Below are 21,893 nucleotides of genomic sequence, written 5' to 3'. Positions count from 1 at the left end.
GATTAGACAAACACAAATCCTATTTTGTTGTCAGAAAGGGAAGGACACAGAGAGGTGGTGCATAGAGAGCGTATATTTACACTGCAAAGAGTTATTTTAGTTCCTTTTGAAACATGAGGGTGTGCATTTGGAGTGACTGCAGTTTTGTCTTAAGGCGTAAAGGTCAGAAAACATGATACATATATAATGCTGATTATGTTATTTTTCTGTGTTTCAGTATCGGTGGAGGAAAACTGAATAAATCATATTATTTGTGGCACAACAAGCCATTAGGTTTCACAAGCTTGCAGCCTCTGAAAGCAGAGAATGGAGAAAAATGATTTTCGACATTTTTAATTATTGAATATAATACTGACACATGTACGCAATAGCAGTTACCAGGCTGGATAAAAACATTGATAATAAAAGTGATAACCTTTAAACTTTATTCTGCTTGTTTTGAGAATAACACTGATCTTTTACACTTACATTTTCTAGAATATACTGGTACATCTAATCTGTTATTTCAGACTGTGGGCTTGAAAAGCTTTAATTTAGAAACAAACAATATACAGAAGATGAGTCCGTTAAAGGTGCAGATGGATTTTACATGTTTAAATGCTGTTTAAAAGATTCCACAAGAAATGATTGGACCTTCTGATCGGGTAGAGCAGGGATGGTTACGGATTTGCCAGAAGAACTGAAGGACAAGGAAGGAGAGCATGTTGCTTAAAAGCTTAAACTCCATTGGGCTGCACTGGTGTAGATGATCCAAACATCTTCTGTAAAAAAAAACAAAAAAACAACAACTGCATACGTACATCGAGACCCCCCAGCCAACACATTCCAGAGGTTATGGATCCACACCCAGAAGATTGAGCGTCCGGGAGGCCAGGGGGTCCATTGAGGAGGACACATTAACTTCAGGATGGTCCTAATGTTTATGGTGGATATACTTCTGGAGATCAGTCTGTTCCTCAGATGTTTTGATAGCAAATAATCTTCGTATAACTAATACTGATCGATCCTGTTAGCTGAAGCTCAAAGCTGTCTCTAGTTAGTCTTCACTTTCAGCACTTTTGTCCTCAGTAAGTTGGGTCTGGTGAATCCTTGGCGTATAGAACTATCGGGTCACCTGAAATAGAGAACAAGGAACAGTTTGACAATTTGATCTTTTCCCATTAGACACACCTGCACCTGTGTTTACCAGCACATCTGACTCCAATAAGCCCAACATATTAATCACTATGAACTATATGGTCCCATTTTGTGCAGAGGAAGAAGTTGTCTGGTTCTCCATCTCTGTTAGTACAGATTTCATTAATGCTTGACATTTATCTGCACAGACTTCTTGTCCTGGCCGCTGATGGGCATGGTCCGCCGGAGCTGTGGGTGAAACAGTTGGCGCCCAAGCAAGCTAATTCATTTAGAACTTGGCACCATGCCTTCCAAGTTGGCACAGAGGGATGCCTGAGGATAGTGGCATGGCACGATGCCTGATACTTGATCCACCCTCTCAGTCTTCCTCTTTCTTTCCTCTTCCCGGTGTCTCTTTCAGTTTTGGCAGGGTTTATGTTGCAAGAGGTGTGATGGCATAGAATGAACAGTTACCATGCTGATCAATCATTATAAACATCCATAACTGATCAAAGCAACTCTTATATTCTTACAAAGCTGCACTGTAGGTCCTAGGAATATTTAAGATCTCAAGCTTCTTTCCCTTGATTTCTGTTTATTTTAATGTGATGTACCATTTGCATGTAAGTATACTTATTAATCTTGGTTAAAAGTTTTGATCAGCATGCGGTCCAATACTGAATACAAACTTAGAAGTGAGATCACTTTAAAACATTTCAGATTGAGTTAAAAAGAGCTGAAGGTTGAGTGCTGTAGGTCTCATTCTGAGCACAGTTGCATCTGTAATGAGAATTAATGTGTTTGTGTGGGTTTATGTAGCTGTATTTTTATAGGACCTGATAAAACCTCAGGGAATGTTCTCAAAAGTAAAAATGCTTCATAAAGTAAATAATGTTTTAGTTTTTTCTTATAAAAAAACAATATACATGCTGTAATATAACTTTTAAGAAAATGTGAGTGCTACCATGAGGCTATAGGGTATTTTGGGTGGTTTTCAGTGTGTTGCTATGCTTCTGGGTTTTTGTTGGAACATTAGGTGGTTGCTTACGGGCCCGAGCCAAAAGAGAGATTAGTCTTTATGATTGTTTTTTTCACAGATTATTGTTAGCAGGCACTACAAACAATAAGATTTGGGTCAGATTTAGTCTACATTGTAGGAACAAGATCTATCTATAGAGAGAGATAGATAGAATGTATGTGCATGTGTGTGTGAGAGAAAGATGTGACAGAGTGCTGTGTGTGTGCATGGTCCAAAATAATATATAAACTCATTTTAACACACACATATACCAGAACAGCCAGAAACAAGAACAGTTTTCCCCCCCAGGCCGTATCCCACCTGAACAACACATAACACACCCCGGTACTGTACATCTGTAAATAACCCATCAAACCTTCATCTGTACATAGGACACATGCACGTTCACAGTTCTGTCTATGGTCATGTCTCTTTTTCTGTATATTTTTATTTTTATTACTATTTTTATTCTTAATTATTGTATATTCTCTTCATTAGTGTTCTTTATCACCTTAATTATATGTTGTCTGCACTATGTTTGTACTTTCTGTACTGGAAGCTCATAACACCAAGACAAATTCCTTGTGTGTGCAAACACACCTGGCAATAAAGCTCTTTCTGATTCTGATTCTGATTCTGATATAAGATTTCACTTCTTCTAAAGGAACATCACATACATTCAAAAAACATTTCATCACACACATGTAGGTTCACATGAATTCACTATGATGAAATATGGATCAGTGTTGTGTGTGCATTTTATGTTATGAGAGGTATGAGGGCACAGAATAGCTTATCAGGCATTGATCAAACCAGACCCTTTCTTCTCCTCCTCTTCTGCTCTCCTCTAGTTTTTTTTTCTATTTTATGGAACTCTTTAAAAAATAATTAAAATTACCATAACTTTCATTTTTACAGTAATGGATGGAAACTCTCCAAATACGTCTTCATGTTCTCTAAAATAAAACAGAGTAGAGGCTAAGTATGTCTAGAAAATGTATATCTATCAAAACTTTTAATTGGAAAAGTTTCAATATTTATAACTGTGGTGCATGGAAAATACATAATCTACAGGTTAACATTGTAATAATAATAATAATATATGTAGTTGTGTGTGCATAATTTGATTTGAGTCCTGGATACTTCCTCTCCAGCATAGTCCAAAATTAAGTTTCTGTCACAATTCTCAATGTCGGGTGAATTGACAAAAATTGCCAGTAATACGTGTAATAAATTTCTCACTGACCTTGAATGTGCATCATGCATTAGGGTAGTAAAATACAAAATAGCCTAATGCATAGTGTACGTTCATGGCCAGATATATATAAACTAGGGATGCATGATATTATCGGGCTGATATCGGAATCGCCCGGTAATGGCTTTAAATGTAAATATCGGCATCGGTCCGATATGAAAAATTATGCAGATATGTCTTGCCGATAAGAGGAATGCGTTAACTCACATGTGCTCAGGGTGTGCTAGCGATTAGATCACATCAGCAGTGTGGCTCATTCTTGAAGCAAAGTTTTGTCTGAATGCAGAATGATCACTGTATGACATCAAAGTACCGCAAGAGCTATAAGAGAGCAAACAGATCCTATGCATTTGAATCTCTCTCGCGGTACTTTGATGTCATACAGTGATCATTCTGCAGAGCGCTGCTTCAAGTCCAACGCGCCTAGACTAAACATCAGCACGTGCAGCGGCAGCAGGGCAGCCTCCCCCAGGTCATAAAGCCCGTTCTGTAAAGAGTTTTAATCTGTATGGGGCAATGTTGGCCTATTTTTAATTAAATTAAATTAAATTAAAAGTAAAATAGCCTACACAAATAACATTTAGACTGTGTTTCTGATAAAATAAAGCAGTAATTAATGTCATAAAATAATGAGTATGTTGTGATTTAAAGGTCAGAAGCTATAGCTTGCATGAAAAAAACAAAACAAACAAACAAACATGACACTTGGAAATTAAATAATTTTGTTTATACTGATTTATTCATAAATGTGTAATATGTTTTATTTTTTAAACAAAGCATAAGCTCTAAAAGATTTTCAGAATTTTTACAACTCTTGCTTTAGACCATCTACAAATGTTAAATCTTAAAATAAAATGTTAGGGTTAACTGCATCTTTCTGGGGAAAATGCAGCGATTGATATAGTTTATTTATCGTTATTGTCAAAGCTTTAATGTAATGTCAAAAAAACCTTTATTATTGTTGATTTAATTCTAACAAATAAGTTCTTGTTAAAAACTAACCAAAATGAAAAATATTTTGCTTATAATTTCTGCACAGGAGAGATTTGGTGTTGTTTCTTAAAAAAAAGGAAATATATAGGTATCGGCCAAAATGAATTGAAAAATATCGGCATATCGCAAAAATCCAATATTGTGTATCCCTAATATAAACCATTTATTTTTTCCACTTGACAAGAGTTAATATTGTACCCTGCTCTCCAGTGACTAGAGATCAGAATAAATGTTGACATCAAGTCTTCTGGTCACTTAATTTTATTTACTGCTTTGTTCTGCCTTTGACTTTTTCTGTTGAGAACAGTCTCAGTCAGTCACTTCACATCTGTCACTCATAACATAAGTGCTTGTGTGTTTGTTGCTGTGCTTGTCTCTCTCTTTCTCTGTCTCTGTCTCTGTCTCTCTTTGTCAAAATTCAAGAAGCTTTATTGGCAGGATAAAAAGGGGTTGTCTCTCTTTCTCGGTTTTGTTCTTCTTTTTTCCTAAATCAGGCTGTACTGTGTTTGATGTCAGTTCCAACAAACTTCAGACTCTCTCCACATGAACTCCTAAGGTATGGTACGGAGCGTGTTCACAACAAGAAGAATTAGGTCACTGAGAGATAGAGACAGGCTTTGTTCCAAAATCTGGTGTGCTGCCTATCTAGACCATATTTTAAATACTGAGAGACACATTTTAGCCACATTCTAAGGCATCATTGCTTGTTTATTTCAACACACACACACACACCCCACTAACAAGTCCATTGGAAAAAAATTAATGATGAACAAAATCGGATAATGTCAATTATGAAATAAATAAAATCAATCTAATAATTATTGACTGTTTTGCTTAATATTTCTGTGTGATGTGTGTTATGCTGGAGTATTGCACTTGGAGTGTGAATGACCCTGACAGCTTTGAAAGTTACAGCATCCCACAGGCCAAAAGGTGGGTGTTTTGAGGTGTGTGTGAGTGTATACTAACCTTGGTGGTCTTCACCTTGTTTCCTGTGCTGCAGCTCCAGCCTGTGAGGTCAGGCAGGACTTTACACTCCTCACCATCCAAACACGGCTGCATCTGACACCACCACTTCTGAGCTACTATAGACGCTACACACACATCACAGGGAACATGAACAAGTACACTAAGGTCAGTACAAACAGACACACTTGCTTAAAAGTAGTAGGGAAATGGAGGCAAACAAATCAGGCAAATTTTGCATTGTTTCTAGATGGGTGTAGCACCTACAGCTCTGCATTTTCTTTTGAAGAAACTCACTGAAAGAAATGTATAGGTCTCAAACTATTTCAGTGCAGATAATCTTTTCACAATGTAGTGCAGGCTTTGCAAAGACATATGTGGCAATTGTATAAGAGGTCATTAGAGGTCATAGCAAATGCAGCCTGCTCATTTCTGAGGGTTGAATAAAGAGTGGAAAATTGGCATTAACAACTAAATTACTAGGGCTGTTGATTTAACTTGTTAATTTAGTGCACTTAATTATAAAAAAATTAATGCATTTAATCATGCTCCCTGACATGCACACTACTAAAAGCAATATGCTTCACCAAATAATGCTTATCAAGAGCAGGCAGTACAGAATAAGTACTTAAAAAGGATGTGTACTTGTGCTCAAAAACAGCTGGATGGAACGCAACTGAATGCATTTTTGAACGGCATCTTAAAAATGTGCCAATTACAATGCAAGATGTGATACAACAACCAAAGGCATCCATCTTTCACCCATCAGTAATTAATTATAATTATTGTAATTAATTCCATTAAAATTTAAGATCAACAAATTAAGAGTGTTTTAGTATCTCAGTTAAAACTGTAAGTGGAAAGAAATAAAAGTAAGTGGGAAAGAAATAAAATGGATGAAAAAAACCGATATGACCCCTTTAAATACAGAGGATCATGGAGCAGCTCAGGAGCAAGAAAATGGCAAACAGATGAGGAGCTATTTGAGATGATACAGAGAGAAAGAATGAAGCATGAGATGGGGTGAAACATGGCTTATTTGACATTTCCTCTCACGCAGAGCACTGTGTGTATAGAGACACTTGAGCTATTTTTTTCCTGAGCTTACAGTCAGGCAAAATAAGATAACGATCGATTTCTCTGTCAAGTGGACAGTGTTGACACAATATTAAATGAAACAGCCAGACAGCTGAGGGAGACAAAGAGACCGAAAGAGAGAATGAGAGAAAAAGAGAGATTTGGAGTAAAAGAATGAAAAATGCAGGACACAATTTCTTATTTAACCTTTTAATCTTGTGTATATAGGGGCGAATTTGCAAAACATTACAGTTCATCCAAACACTAAATACATGGAAATAGGAATTTAAATGAATTGAAGGTTCATTTTACCATCCACACAGGAGGGTGCAGCCCTTGTTGTTCCAGCGACTTGTCCTGGGAAGCAGGAACACTTAACCGTCTGTGATCGCTCCTCAATCTTATTTCTGTTACAGCAGCGGTGGGCTGCAATCACCTCACATGTGCCAGCCTTCACATGCACTGTAACAACACACACACACACATTTCATAAGAACATTTGTCTCTGAATGACATTGCAGTCAGCATCTCATTTACACAGGCACACCTGCAGTCAGTCATTTCACCACAGTCTGTTACCGCATGCACACATTATCCTGCTCTTATGCTAGCTACAGCTTCGTTTAATGCAATATTTAGAGTTAGAGTGTTAATAAATACATTTTCACAAGATTAATTGAATAAATTTAGTAAAACATGTTGTAATTAATTTATTAAAATAATATATATAGTTTAATTTGTCATTGTAATTAAAAAATATTTCAATTTAATCACATTTAATTTTTTTTTAAATTTATTTAAATGTTTTATTTATTTATTTTTCTTTTTTGAAGGACATATGTGACCCTGGACCACAAAACCAGTTTTAAGTATCACGGGTATATTTGTAGCAATAGCCAAAAATAAATTGTATGGGTCAAAATGATCGATTTTTCTTTATGCCAAAAATCATTAGATGCTAAGTAAAAATCATGTTCCATGAAGATATTTTCTAAATTTCCTACCATGTCAAAACTTTTGATTAGTAATATGCATTGCTAAGGACTTCATTTAGACAACTTTAAAGGCGAATTTCTCAATATTTAGATTTTTTTTTTGCTCCTTTAGATTACAGATTTTTAAATAGTTGTATCTTGGCCAAATATTGTCCTATCCTTACAAGCCATGCATCAATGGAAAGCTTATTTATTCAGTGGTTTTTAGTATCTTCCACCATGAGCAAGATGTTTTATGATGTTTTGTAAGTTAAAAGTAGTTTTATGGTTATAGTACATTAAATAAACAATTTTCACTCAGAAATTGCTAGTAAATTTCACAATTCATTATAAAGAAATGGCAAAAAACACAATGAATTAAATGTGACATGTTGAAGTAGAAAGACTGAAACAATCCAATAGTCTTTGTTTCATATACAACTTACATTACAAAAAAATATTTTTGACTAATTTTGCACACAGGTCAGGGGGTGCATGTGCACAATATATATTTGTTGTGCTATTCTTAAAACAGGCCTAGATTCTTTGGACAGACTAAAGTATCGCTATAAAAATAGCTAGAAATTATGGCTATTTAACTTTTTAACTAATTGAAACAAATTAAATAGCCATAATTTCTAGCTATTTTTATAGCGATACTTTAGTCTGTCCAAAGAATCTAGGCCTGTTTTTCTTCTGCCCAGTATTTTTTGAGAACTTTAATTAAAGCTCTGAGGGTCACAGAGATGAAAAGAAGACATAACCAAAAAATTAATAAGAGAACCGCTCTGGGTGCCTGACAGCTACTTGCTAGGCCTTCAAAATGATTGAAATTCTAGCAGAGATCTTCACCATCTCCCTATCTCAATATCACGTCAATGAAAAGTGTTTTTCTCTTTCCGAGTGTTTGAAATTTGTAGAGATGCCTTTGAAATGTTAAAACAGAAACTGCAAGACAGAAAAACACAGAGTTCTATTAGAGAAAAGAGAAAACGCCGATAATGAGTAAAAAACAAACGTCTGAATTCATTTTTTTAAAGATCGCTCTTGATCTTTCTCAATCCACCCACCTTGTCTGAAGCATTCAAAACAGTTTATTGTGGATCAGTACAGCTTAGTGGCTTTCACCCTACAAACACCAGAGGCTTCAGTTGAAATTTAGTCTGAGCTTTTGTACATGCCCCTTAATGGCTGGAGTGGGTTTAGCATCAGCCGCCGTGCTTACGGGGGATACTCTTCTAACTGTTAGGTGGTATACAGTTTCTGATCCCTGCTTGTGAAGGGACTTTTAGTACAGGGATTGTTATGTGGACTTGCACATAGATCGATACTGCAGCTTTGGGGCGCTTTTTTTTTAATATCGCCCAAAATAAAACCTTTAAAACTGTGCTGGGCCCTCTAGTCCAAATCTCACTTGCTTGTTCCAGATTTATTGGTCATGAAAGCAAGTTGTGCCTTAGTTTTTGGCTTTAGATTTCAAGAAAAAAAAATGCCGTTTTCTAAAGCCAGCTGCTTGTTCCAGTCAGTTTATATGACGGTTTTGGATATAGACACCATGACATCATAATTCTGTTGCTGGTCTGCCTTTATAACTAATAATAAACACTCAGGATAGACAAGTGCAGAGAATTGGAATTGGCGTACAAGTTAAGGCCTATATGAAACAATAATGACATTTTAAACAAAACATTATCTCTATTAACTTCACATATTAGATTGTAACTATTCATTTTTTATTCAGAAGTTATATTTGCTAGGACGCTAAGCAGTTAATTCAGTAAGATAATTAAACTGCAAGCTACAGTAGTTAGCTAGCTAAATAAATAAATATATTTGTAAATATTTTTTAGTCTTGATTAACAGTCTTTTTTTTTTACTTCCTTCAAGATTTAGTTGTAAATTTAAGCTACAAAATGGTTCTAAAGACTATATCTTAATTTTTTTTTTCTTACCCCATTAAAAAGGTTGTCGTCTTTACCTTAAATAAAGGTAAATAAATCTCAAATAACATTTATTTACTTTTAAAACAAGAAAAAAAACAGTTCACTTATTTCAAGATATATTGTTAACCCTATATTATTAAAATATAGGGTTCCGTTAATCAAAAATTAAATATTGATTAAATAAACTTTGCATTGTACAAAAATTCTGAATTGGACTTGGTGTGAATAGTTTCAGGACAGATTTTGTTTCTGTAATTTTGTGTCATTTAATTGCATCCGACCTTGTGTGAACAGACCTTGACTAGCAACAGAACATGATGAACAGGCTAAGCAATGGAACCGCTGTGATGTAAAGGACTAAAATGAACCAACCAACATGATCAAATGTTACAACAGTATTCGAATGGAATAATCTTTAGCTAGTTGGGAGACAAAATTCTTGTGAGTGCCAGAATGAAATATCCTTTAGAACAGAATATGCTTTATGTTGCTTTTGGAATGGCGCTGTCTTTCAGTGGATGGGCAGCGCAGGGTGAAACAGCCAATCAATTCAATCTCCTCACACATTACCTCACATCAGATTAATCCATTCTGACTGGGTCAAAATGGGGGTTGACGCTGCTGGTCAACAGCCTGTGCTGTGTGTGTGCGCAAAATGTGTAAATGTCAACCGTCCCGAGAGATCGACCTCTCAGCTGAGAAACGATCCTTTCAACCATATTCTTTCTCATCATGCATCTCACTAACTGCAGTGACAGGGCATTTCATTTCTGTGTTCCCAACATGATGGGATTCCACAATATGGCCCCTGAAGATTTGAACTGAGATGTTTTTCACACACACACACTGTCATACAGCGCCCCGGGAGGAGTTTGGGTCGGGGGTCTGGGATTTTGCGTTTGTCCTAGGGGAGTTATGTTTCTTTATTCTTTCTTTCTCTTCATTTCTCGCCTCCCACTTTCTCCTTCCTTTTTTGTTCTGGGTTTTCATTTCTGTCTTTCAATTTTGCATTTCACAATTTCTTATTTGGCTCTTTCCTATGTATGTATCAGAATCAGAATGAGCTTTATCAGAATGAGCTTTATTGGCCAAGTATATTTACACATACGAGGAATTTGTTATAGTGACAGAAGCTCCATAGTGCAACAGAGAGACAGCAACAGGACAGGACGCAGATAACAAAGAATAATACAAATATCCAAATAGGCAATGTACATAACAGCAAAAACACAATATATAATATAGACAATTATGGTGTACAGGTCTGATATGTGCAAATTTGAAATGAAAAAATAATTAGATAAATAAAAAAGTAAGCAAGTGTGGTGAATAAATAATAGAGTTGTGTGTTCTGCGTTTTAATGTCAAGTGTTCATGAGATGGATTGCCTGAGGGAAGAAACTGTTCCTGTGTCTGGTCGTTCTGGTTCTCAGAGCTCTGTAGCGTCGACCAGATGGTAACAGTTCAAAGAGGGAGTGTGCTGGATGTGAGGGGTCCAGAGTGATTTTACCAGCCCTTTTGCGCACTCTGGATAAGTACAGTTCTTGGAGAGTGGGGAGGGCTGTATCAATGATTCGCTCAGCAGTCCGGACTACCCTCCGTCTTCTGAGGTCAGATTTGATAGCTGAGCTGAACCAGACAGTTATTGAAGTGCAGAGGACAGATTCAATGATGGCAGAGTAGAATTGTTTCAGCAGCTCCTGTGGCAGGTTGAACTTCCTCAGCTGGCGAAGGAAGTACAACCTCTGCTGTGCCTTTTTCACAATAGAGTCAATGTGATTGTCCCACTTCAGGTCCTGAGTGATGGTAGTGCCCAGGAATCTGAATGACTCCACTGCAGTCACAGTGCTGTTCATGATGGTGAGTGGGGGGGGTACAGGGGGGTTTCTCCTGAAGTCCACGATCATCTCCACAGTTTTGAGCATGTTGAGCTCCAGGTTGTTAAGATTGCACCATACAGCCAGCTCCTTAACCTCCTGTCTGTAAGTAGACTCGTCACCATCCTGAATAAGGCCGATCAGTGTGGTGTCGTCTGCAAACTTCAGGAGTTTGACAGAGGAGTCTTTACATGTGCAGTCGTTGGTGTAGAGGGAGAAGAGCAGTGGGGAGAGAAAGCAGCCCTGAGGAGCTCCAGTGCTGATGGTACGAGTGCTGGATGTGGATTTACCAAGCTTTACTAATTGCTGTCTGTCTGTCAGGAAGCTGGCGATCCACTGACAGACGGAGGTGGGGACAGAGAGCTGAGACAGTTTATTCTGAAGGGTGTCCGTGATGATGGTGTTAAAAGCGGAGCTGAAGTCCACAAATAGGATCCTCACATAAGTCCCTGGTCTGTCCAGATGCTGCAGGATGAAGTGCAGTCCCATATTGACAGCATCATCCACAGACCTGTTTGCTCTGTAGGCAAACTGCAGGGGGTCCTGTAAGGGTCCAGTGATGTCCTTCAGATAAGCCAAAACCAGTCTTTCAAATGATTTCATGGCCACAGACGTTAGAGCCACAGGTCTGTAGTCATTAATTCCAGTAATTTTGGGTTTCTTTGGGACGGGGATGATGGTGGAGTGTTTGAAGCATGAAGGAACTTCGCACAGCTCCAGTGATCTGTTGAAGATCTGTGTGAAGATGGGGGCCAGATGGTCAGCACAGGTTTTTAGGTAGGCTTTTCCTTCTTTTGTTCTTTCTGAAGACCTGGCACAAATCATCTTCACTGACTAGAATTGCAGGTGTGGGGGAGAGGGGGGGTATGTATGTATGTATCATTTATAGACAGAACTATATTATATATTAAACATAATATTAAAAAAATATATTATTATCTAATTATTTACAACCCGAATTCCAGAACTGTTGGGACGTTTTTTAAATGTGAATAAAATGAAAACTAAAAGACTTTCAAATCACAAATGTTTTATTCACAATAGAACATAGAGAACATAACAAATGTTTAAACTGAGAAATTTTACACTTTTATCCACAAAATGAGCTCATTTTAAATTTGATGGCTGCTATAGGTCTCAAAAAAGTTGGCACGGGGGCAACAAAGGGCTAAAAAAGCAAGACATTTGAAAAAATTCAGCTCGGAGAACATCTAGCAACTAATTAAGTTAATTAACATCAGGTCTGTAACATGATTAGCTATAAAAGGGACGTCTTAAGCCCGATTTGGACAGTAATTGTTTCTCATATGGACGTCTGTAAAAATTAATTTACATATCACCTCAGTGATAAAACTCATGGATTCGGATGGAGATTTATTCACAGTGGAGGAGCGAGTTCTGTGATGCTGCAAACCAGAGAATGCACTGCTCACGTGGCCAGTCACATGATTGTGTGCTGTAAATAAAATTAATTTTATTGCACAGGTGTGCCTTAGGCTGGCCGCAATAAAAGGCCACTCTAAAATGTGCACTTTTACTGTATTGTACTAAGTTGCTGGATATTTGCAGGAACTGGAACATGCTGTCGTATATGCCGATCCAGAGCATCCCAAACATGCACAGTTGAATCTGTTCTTTGCCTAAATGTTAATCTGTTTCCTGAGACATCGGTTTCTCTTTGTGAGGACTTTGCAAGACATTTTAATGATAAGATTTCCCAAATTACATCTTTGATGCCTCTGTTGGCATATAAAATGCCAGATATTCCAATCACCACTTCCACTTGGTCTGTCTTTGAGCCTGTAAACTTGAATACTCTAATTGAGATTATGTCTACTCTAAAACTTACTATGTGTCCTCACAATGTTATTCCTTCACGTTTCCTTGGACAGATTATTGAGACTGTTGGCCCCGATCTGTTGTCTATTATTAACAAATGTCTTTATACTGGCACTGTACCTGTCGACTTTAAACTTGCCACGGTGCGGCCTCATCTTAAAATACCAAGTTTGGATCCCACATTACCGGCTAGTTTTTGTCCTATTTCAAACTTGACTGTTCTTTCCAAACTTTTGGAGAAAGTGGTTCTAAATCAACTTCAGTTTTATTTGACCATCAATTCAATCTCTGAAAATTTTCCATCTGGTTTTAAATCCTGTCACAGCACAGAGTCAGCTCTTTTAAGAGTTTTGAATGACATCATGCTAATTACTGACACTGGGCAGTCTATGGCTTTGGTTCTGTTAGACCTCAGTTCTTGATTTAGTTGATCATAATACACTTATATCACACCTTGAAACATTTGTTGGCCTTCGGGGCACGGTATTGCAGTGGTTTCGTTCTTATCTCACAGATAGGAGGTATGTTGTTAGTATTGGAAACCACTCCTCATCTGAAATATCTTTAAAATCTGGTGTCCCTCAGGGCTCAATCCTTGGTCCAGTGCTGTTTTCTCTTTACATGCTTCCTCTAGGATCTATTCTTAATAAGTATGGGGTCTCTTTTCATCTGTATGCCAATGACACACAAATATATATCCCTTTGAAGCGTGATAACAAGCAGGCTTTAAAGCCTATTTTAAATTGTTTGGATGAACTAAAACTTTGGCTTACAAGTAACTTCCTAAGCCTCAATGAAAGTAAAACAGAATTTATTTTGTTTTGCTCAAATGACCACTGTGTACATCATTTTGAATCTGGACCTCTTACTTCATATAGAACTACATGTGCAAAAAACTTAGGTGTATGGTTCGACAAAATCTTAAATTTGGTAAACAGATAAGTGCTGTGGTTGAGTCCTGTTTTTATCATCTTCGTCTTTTGACGAAGGTGAAGCCATTTTTGTCTCTAAAGAAGTTTGATATGGTTATGCATGCTTTTGTAACATCTCAATTGGATTACTGCAATTCACTGTATATCGGTGTTCCTCAGTCATGTGTTTCTCGTCTACAGTTGGTTCAAAATGCTGCAGCTTGGCTTCTTTATGGGATATTTAATATTTAATATTTTTATATTTATTTGTTGTGCAATGATTTTTATTTTAGCGAACTTCATTCATTTTGCAGTTTGTGTTTTATATATTTGTGTTTTGTGTGTATATGTATATGTATATATATATATATATATATATATATATATATATATATATATATATATATATATATATATATATATATACTGTATGTATATATATATATATATATAATTTCTTTTTTAATTGTTTATAATTTTTGTATGTTTTTATTTTGCATATTCTGTGCAGCACTTTGGTCGACTTTGGTTGTTTCTGACAGTTTGTGCAGAAATTCTTTGGTTATGCAAACCAATGAAGATGCTGGATGTGGAGGTCCTGGGCTGGTGTGGTTACACGTGGTCTGCGGTTGTGAGGCCGGTTGGATGTACTGCCAAATTCTCTGAAACGCCTTTGGAGATGGCTTATGATAGAAAAATGAACATTCAATTCTTGGGCAACAGCTCTGGTGGACATTCCTGCAGTCAGCATGCCAATTGCAAGCTCCTTCAAAACTTGCGACATCTATGGCATTGTGCTGTGTGATAAAACTGCACATTGTAGAGTGCCACACCTGTGAGGTGGATGGATTATCTGGGCAAAGGAGAAGTGTTCACTAACACAGATTTAGACAGATTTGTGAACAATATTTGAGAGAAATAGGCCTTTTGTGTACATAGAAAAAGTCTTAGATCTTTGAGTTCAGCTCATGAAAAATGGGGGCAAAAACAAAAGTGTTGCGTTTATAATTTTGTTCAGTGTTTATATATAAACCAGTCATCAGCCACAAAACCAGTCATAAGGGTAAATTGTTTTAAATTGAGTTTTACGCATCACCTGAAAGCCGAATAAATAAGCTTTCCATTGATGTATGGTTAGGATGTGACAATATTTGACCAAGATACAACTATTTGAAAATCTGGAATCTGAGGGTTCAAAAAAATCAAAATTTTCAGAAAATCACCTTTAAAATTATCCAAATGAAGTTCTTAGCAATGCATATTACTAATCAAATTTTTTTTTGATATATTTACGGTAGGAAATATTGATGAAATTGATCATTTTGACTCATACAATTTATTTTTGGTTATTTCTACAAATATACCTTTGCGACTTATGACTGGTTTTGTGGTCCAAGGTCTATGTTATTTTATTATTTATTATTTTTTCCTCTTTTAGTTTTGAATCTGTTTTACAGTAAGACTGAGATATTCTCTCAGTTTCTGTGTGGTTTCCTCTCTGCTTGTTTTAATACCAACTTATCAAAATCCGCTGATTGAAATGTCAAGATGTAAATATTGCGAGTGTTGAGAATCCTCTCAGTAGGGTGAATTATATTACTCAGTCATTACAGACAGAAAACCTTCAATTTGTAAGGGAAACATTGCGTAGCTCAGAGGGAGTGCCGCCCAAATCAGCTGTAAATGCCAAATGCAAATATTTGTGTAATCAGAATGAGAGGGCGATAGCTTTCCTGTATCATGGGACCACACAAGACAGCAGGGAGACGGGCTTGATGCGTCAGAAATCATCAGGATGGAAGCAAAAAGATTTGTATTCTGCACCTTACTAGCCACAGGAGATGCTGTTAATTGCTCAGTATGTTAATGATATCTTCATGGTCTTTGCCGGATTTACCAAGACAGCTTACTTAGTCTCCAGAAACTCTCTTTCTTGGGCTCTCATGCATCACTGCTCTGCTTTTGAGATCTTCAGGTTTATATCCTGCCCGAAGCTAAACAAAAGCAGCAAACTGAACCCTTCTAATAACATGGATTTGCATTAATTGCAATTTCTTCATGTACAGACTTGGGTTAGACACAATTCTGAATTCCAACACGACGCCACAAATAGCTTATATGTCATCATTTTTTTTTTGTATTTTTGTAATACCTCACACAAAGTGTCCACCACATTGTTTTCACATAACTTTATAAAAATAAATACGGACTAACTTTTAATCTATTGATGATAAACTGATGAACAACAGTAGGATACAATTCATTAAACGCACTGTAATTCTGTCCCTCGCAGCCTCGTTTTAATTTCTGCCAATAATTACACATGGCGCTACCCTGACTAAGGTCTATTAAAGTTAATTTCACATTTGGGAATTATAATTTAAAAGGCTTTCTTATTTAAATTCTGAATAACATATCACAACACATTACTGTAATTGCTGGTGGTCATTATGATGATGATGATGGGAAGTTTTTGATATGCCAACACAAAACACAGCCTTCAAGATCCAGTTTATCTATATAATTATACAATCCAACACTGATATATCAAACAGTTTCTCCTTCAAAGGTCTCAAATGTCTGTAGTGAAACTGACAGTCATTATGTCTCTGAAGGCGCATCCCCTGTGGCGTAGCTTTAAAATCGGCTTTTTAGAAGAAGAGGCCTCAAATGCATAAACATATTCATACATATGCACAAAGATGAGCTAATGGTTTTACAGATGCTTTTAGGAGGTTCACACAAAACCGGCGGAAACAGCATGAAATATACACCAATAACTGACTTTAATAAAAGGGCACACTGTTTTGAAGTTGCTAAATTCATTTAGTACACAAGTCCAGGTGAAACACATCTGAATCAAGGGGTTTATATTTGAAAATCGTGTATGATATTGCAGTGCTGGATCTAAACTCTGGAAGAAGGAAGATCTTCAGGAGATTGACAATATCTATAACTCTCTATATCAAATTATACCTCATATCCTACAGATAGAGAGAGAGAGGGAGAAAGGAAGAGGGAATAAAAAAATATATATCTATCAAAGAGATATTCTGCCAACAGAGAAGTGTAGTGAGAAGAGCACAAAGCTATTGTTGAAGTTACGGTGTTCTACTAGCAGGTCTTAAGCTTTCATTTCGTTATCGATCTTTTGGATGGCTTTAATATATCACTGAATTCACTGTGCTTGTGTGTGTAGAACTTAGTTGTTTGTTCACTGCACTGCAATACACGTAAGCAGATTCCTGGCAGGTTTTATAAAACAATGCAGTGAATGCAGACACGTTCTCATATTAACCTGTCTGATTGTTCATAAGACCAGATGTATAAAGAGATTCATTGCTGAAGGTAATGGGTTTTTATCGCTCCATCTCTAGGTTTGAAAGCACATTCAAATTGAAATTATTTCTTGTCAATACAAACTTACACGTTAGAAAACTACTGCACTGAGGCAGTGAGAAATAATGTCTTAACAACTGCTAGAAATGTGAGAGTATACAAGGCCATGTGTTGTGTTTTGGTCATGTTTTTTCAGTTGTATGCCTTTCTTCATTTTACATCTAATCAAAATTATCTGATTTTGCCTTGGTGTAGGGCTTTAGATTCTTGTACATGCAGGTGTCTCTTATGTGAGTTGATTTTCAATAAATCTTACAGATTTCAACTATTGTATTTTTTATTTGAAGGTCTGGCTAAACTGAATAAATCTAAACAATAAATATATTATAAAAACTGAAAATTATAAAAATAAAATTAATATTTACTGTAACATTTTAGTTCATCTCAACAGTATTTCTCTAGACACCTTTTAACATAATTTCTGATTATTCCATAAAGCAGAATCTCTTTGCTCACTGTGACTGTCTGTGTGTCTTGGAAGTAGTGTGTATTAAATTATTACTACTGTAAATGTATCCACCTGTTCAATTTCATACATGACTATTGTGGACAGGTAGCTTATGTAAGCGTACTTACTGCTAACATCTGTGCTGTATTATCCATGTTGAGCACAGCAATCGCACAAACTTATGTCATTCATAATGTAACTAAAAATATCTCCCATTTTGCACTAGCATATTCTGCGTCATTCAAACACACAATATTATACATTATTTAAAAATGTTATACAAACCGAAGATTGCAGAGGCTTGACAGAGAATGTGATCTAGTGTGTGGTGTTTGTGGTCTTATTTGTATTATTGTAGCGTGTTGAGGGAGTGTGCGATGTCAGGAAATAGCGGTCTAGGTTACACACAAATAATTCAAATATGAAATATTTCTGCCATAATATAATATAATATAATATAATATATATTTTGTTTAATATGTGCTTTGATTGGTTGAGCTGGACTGAAAGGTGAGTCTGATGACATCTGATCTCCTCTAGAGATCCAGCCCTATAAACATCCCTAGGGACATATTTCACTTTTACAAGCGGATTTTTCCTCCCGCTTTGTGAGGGGGAGTTTCATGACATGAAACTATTACATGAGGCTATTAAAGCCTGTGTCATTTTATGGCCATTTCAATCAGGCTCTATTTCAGAGGACAATTTGAGCTCCACCCTACACCAGAGTTCGCCAGATCCCCACACAAATCACAATTCATATAGATTATGGATCATTTACCATCACGCACACAAATACAGTATATAAGCAAGAGAGAATCGAGCGATCAGTCAGTACACAGTCAGAAATCTGTAAATATTAAGAGATATCATACAAAGACTAAACAAATGAAAAATGACCACAATCATTATCAGGTCAATGCTGATGATGCTCTTTTAATGATGTAGTTTTGGTTGGGTTTGTTCCATCATGTGTGTGTGTGTGTCTGCTAGAGCAGGCTTCGCTAGCTGTGTGTGCTTTATTGCAGTCTGCACGAGTGGAGGCGTGTGTTAAAACAGAGGCTAGATGGATTGGGAATATGGGCGTCCCATTAAAAACCCTTTTAACCTGCTCTCTAGTGTCATCCACTACATATACAATACCCTGCTCTGCTGTAACAGCTACAGCTCTCTCCACATGGACCACCAGAGTGGTTTGATCTCTCTCTTTTAATATCTTTTTTTTAGACAGTGAGCTGCAATTTTTGCAGCCCTTTTATAAAACCTGGGACATTTATAAATACAAATATAATACTGTAGAAACAACAAAAATACAATATGAAAGCAATTCCCTTTTCATTAATGTTAAATAAACAAAGCAATTTTTACCTAATAGTACTACAAAACAACAACTAAAATAATAAATTACTTTTTAAATACTGTACATGAAATACACCAAACTGAACCACGAGTTACTTAAACCTGAAATAAAATATAAATATTAGATGAACAACTTCATATATATATATATATATATATATATATATATATATATATATATACATATATATATGTGTTATATATTAAACTATATATGAAACACTTGATCTTTTTTTAGTACATTAACTACAATTATAATGGAATTTGGAATCTGAACCGTAGTATTTGGAAGCTGTCCATTTACTTTGAAAAACAATACATTAAATACACCAAAGCAAATCATATTCATGCAATTCTGTGGAAGTGTATGTGTAACTGTGTATCTTGGCCATCACGACAGCCACTTCTGGATGGCCCATTAACCAAGAAAGGATGATTCACTTTAAAAGGCTTATAATCAGTGGGAGGGGTTGATCTCAGGCTATCATCCAATCACAGTCTGCACTTGTGCAGTTATTATATTCATTAGCGAGATGATTATGAAGCTTTGATGAGAGGAAACGCCCTGCTGCTCTCGAGCACTGCAGACACCTGGAGCAGTTGCACTACTGAGAGGATAATGGAATTACACCTGCACCAATGCACTCTCTCTTTCTCTCTCCCTCTCTCTCGTTTTCTTTTCAGTCATTAAGAGATTGTTTCTCTATTAAAGTACAAGCCCATTGCTCTTTTGTTGTAGTGTCTATTGGAGCATGTATAAACCCGATTAAAGCAGGATGGTTCTTATGAATCCTAGTGTCCCTAATGAGTTCCACAGATATAATAGCTCTGTTCCAACACTTAGTGAGCTGCCTATCTAGATGGCATTTTAAGGATGCTGACACAAAGGATTTTCCAAAAGATAACCCTCTCCTTTTAAAAAAAAAGAAAATGGTGGTGTTCATTTATAAATATATATTGACAGTCTTGAAAACTAAAACTATTATACATGGTTTTTTATTAATTGAAACCGCTGAAATAAAAATATTAGACAAAAAATAAAAATAAAAAAAAACTTATATTTAAATTTGAAGTACCAAATATAGGTTTAAGTTGAAGTATTACATTTAACAAAAATAAAAGCTGAATGGAAATAATAATAAAAAAATATACCAATAAAAATGACAAAACCACATAATTACAAAAACTTGAAAGACTGAAAATAAAAATGAAAATAAAAGCTAATTCAAATATGAATAAATACTATAGTAGTAAATAAAACTAAAATATCACTGTACACTGAACTTACTATCCGAAATGAAAGATTAAAAAAGTGACATTGCCCAAATGGAATCTGTACTACAATCTCTAAAAGATTTCTATTTAAGAATTTAAAAAACTAATTTTATACAATTTTATACTAAAGAAATACTCTCAAATTGTTCAGTGCAATTTAATAATTACCGTTTGAAACGCTCTCTTTTTTTTTTTGTGCTAGTTTTCCCACAAAATCAGAGCAAAAATCTGTGGAGAAAATAAATGAAAGCAAACCAATATACCACCATAGCTCTCTTAGCGACATGCTAACCTACATTATGAGTCAAGCGTGAGTAAATTTTCTTGTGCACTTCCTGCAAGGAGCACTATAGACAGTTAAACACCATATGATACATATAATAAACCAGTCAATGAGGATCCAATTCCATTCGGCTGATATCTTAGAAAGCAGTTGCCTATGTAGGCAGCAGACAGCAAAGAAGCTCAACAGGTTTAGGAACAGAGCTAAGAGCTTAGACAGGTACGATGACGGCAGTGTGTTGTAAAAGAAAACAAATCCACGAGACTAAAGTAAGGATCCTGTCAGGCAATATCAGGCAATCAAACCGGCATGAACAGTTGTTGTTTCCTGTTTTCCCTAAGCAGATATCTGTCATGTGTGATTATGCGTCACTTTTGAAAATCTGTACGGCTGGGAGCAATAATGACCTCTCTTGCACAGAAAGTAAGCGTTTAGACATCCTGTTCCCAGAATGTGTCATAAATACAACTCTGACAGATGGCGAAAATGTGCTGTTAATGACATCACTTCCTGTGCAGATGTATAAGCATCATTAAATATCAAAATAATGGAAAAAAAGTATCTTTTGGCTCGTCTTTCACCCAACCCCACACACACACTCACTCTCTCTCCCCAGAAAGAATATGTTATATTAAAGTTGGATTAGGGCAAAAAAGCGGATTAGTATTTTAGTAGCATTTGTGTTTTATTTAAAGTTCTAATATTAAAGGACTAGCAAATATAAACCCAGCTTAAGCATATTTCTCTCACACATTTCAGATCACTGCCATGTTGGGGATATTTATTCTCACTTCTGATCTGGTTTGTGTCTTGTCTCATTCCTGTGCAGCTGGCAGCGAGGGGTCTGCAAGCGGCGTTGCAGGTGGAAATCTCCGCTCTACCGCCCTCTAATCTGCTAATCTGTTAAAACATGCTGTCCTCCAGCATACGCTCTCTTTGGGAGAGTGGGGTGTTAGATTATTTAAGCCCCCCTCCCGGAGCAGAAGACAGGAGATTATCCCTTCCTGATAACTGTGAAATGGAGAGGTTCATGTAAAATGACGTCTGAGCGCAAAATCTGCCCAGCCAGCACTTTGCCCTAGCCTGTTTTTTACCCCTCTTATGATTATCTCTCGCTCGCCGTCTCTATCAGGGCATCGGCAGCATTGACGTTAATTACA

General features: G+C 36.3%; 1 protein-coding gene across 1 annotated transcript in view; it reads right to left on the bottom strand.

Annotated features, from left to right (window-relative positions):
- Nucleotides 1-324: 324 nt before the first annotated feature.
- Nucleotides 325-21,893, bottom strand: part of LOC306849751 (chemokine-like protein TAFA-2) — a 106,983-nt gene continuing 85,414 nt past the window's right edge. Inside the window, exons 3-5 of the mRNA XM_079385030.1 lie at nucleotides 6,738-6,887; nucleotides 5,352-5,476; nucleotides 325-1,114 (exon numbers count right to left, since the gene is read on the bottom strand). Of these exons, the coding sequence (XP_079241156.1) occupies nucleotides 1,103-1,114; nucleotides 5,352-5,476; nucleotides 6,738-6,887 (287 nt within the window). The 3' untranslated portion in view covers nucleotides 325-1,102. The remainder of the gene's footprint in view (nucleotides 1,115-5,351; nucleotides 5,477-6,737; nucleotides 6,888-21,893) is intronic.

This window comes from Barbus barbus (genome assembly GCF_936440315.1).
Source record: "Barbus barbus genome assembly, chromosome: 29".
NCBI lineage: Eukaryota > Metazoa > Chordata > Actinopteri > Cypriniformes > Cyprinidae > Barbus > Barbus barbus.
The sequence above is the reverse complement of the archived record's forward strand: the minus strand, read 5'-3'. Positions and strand labels throughout refer to the sequence as shown.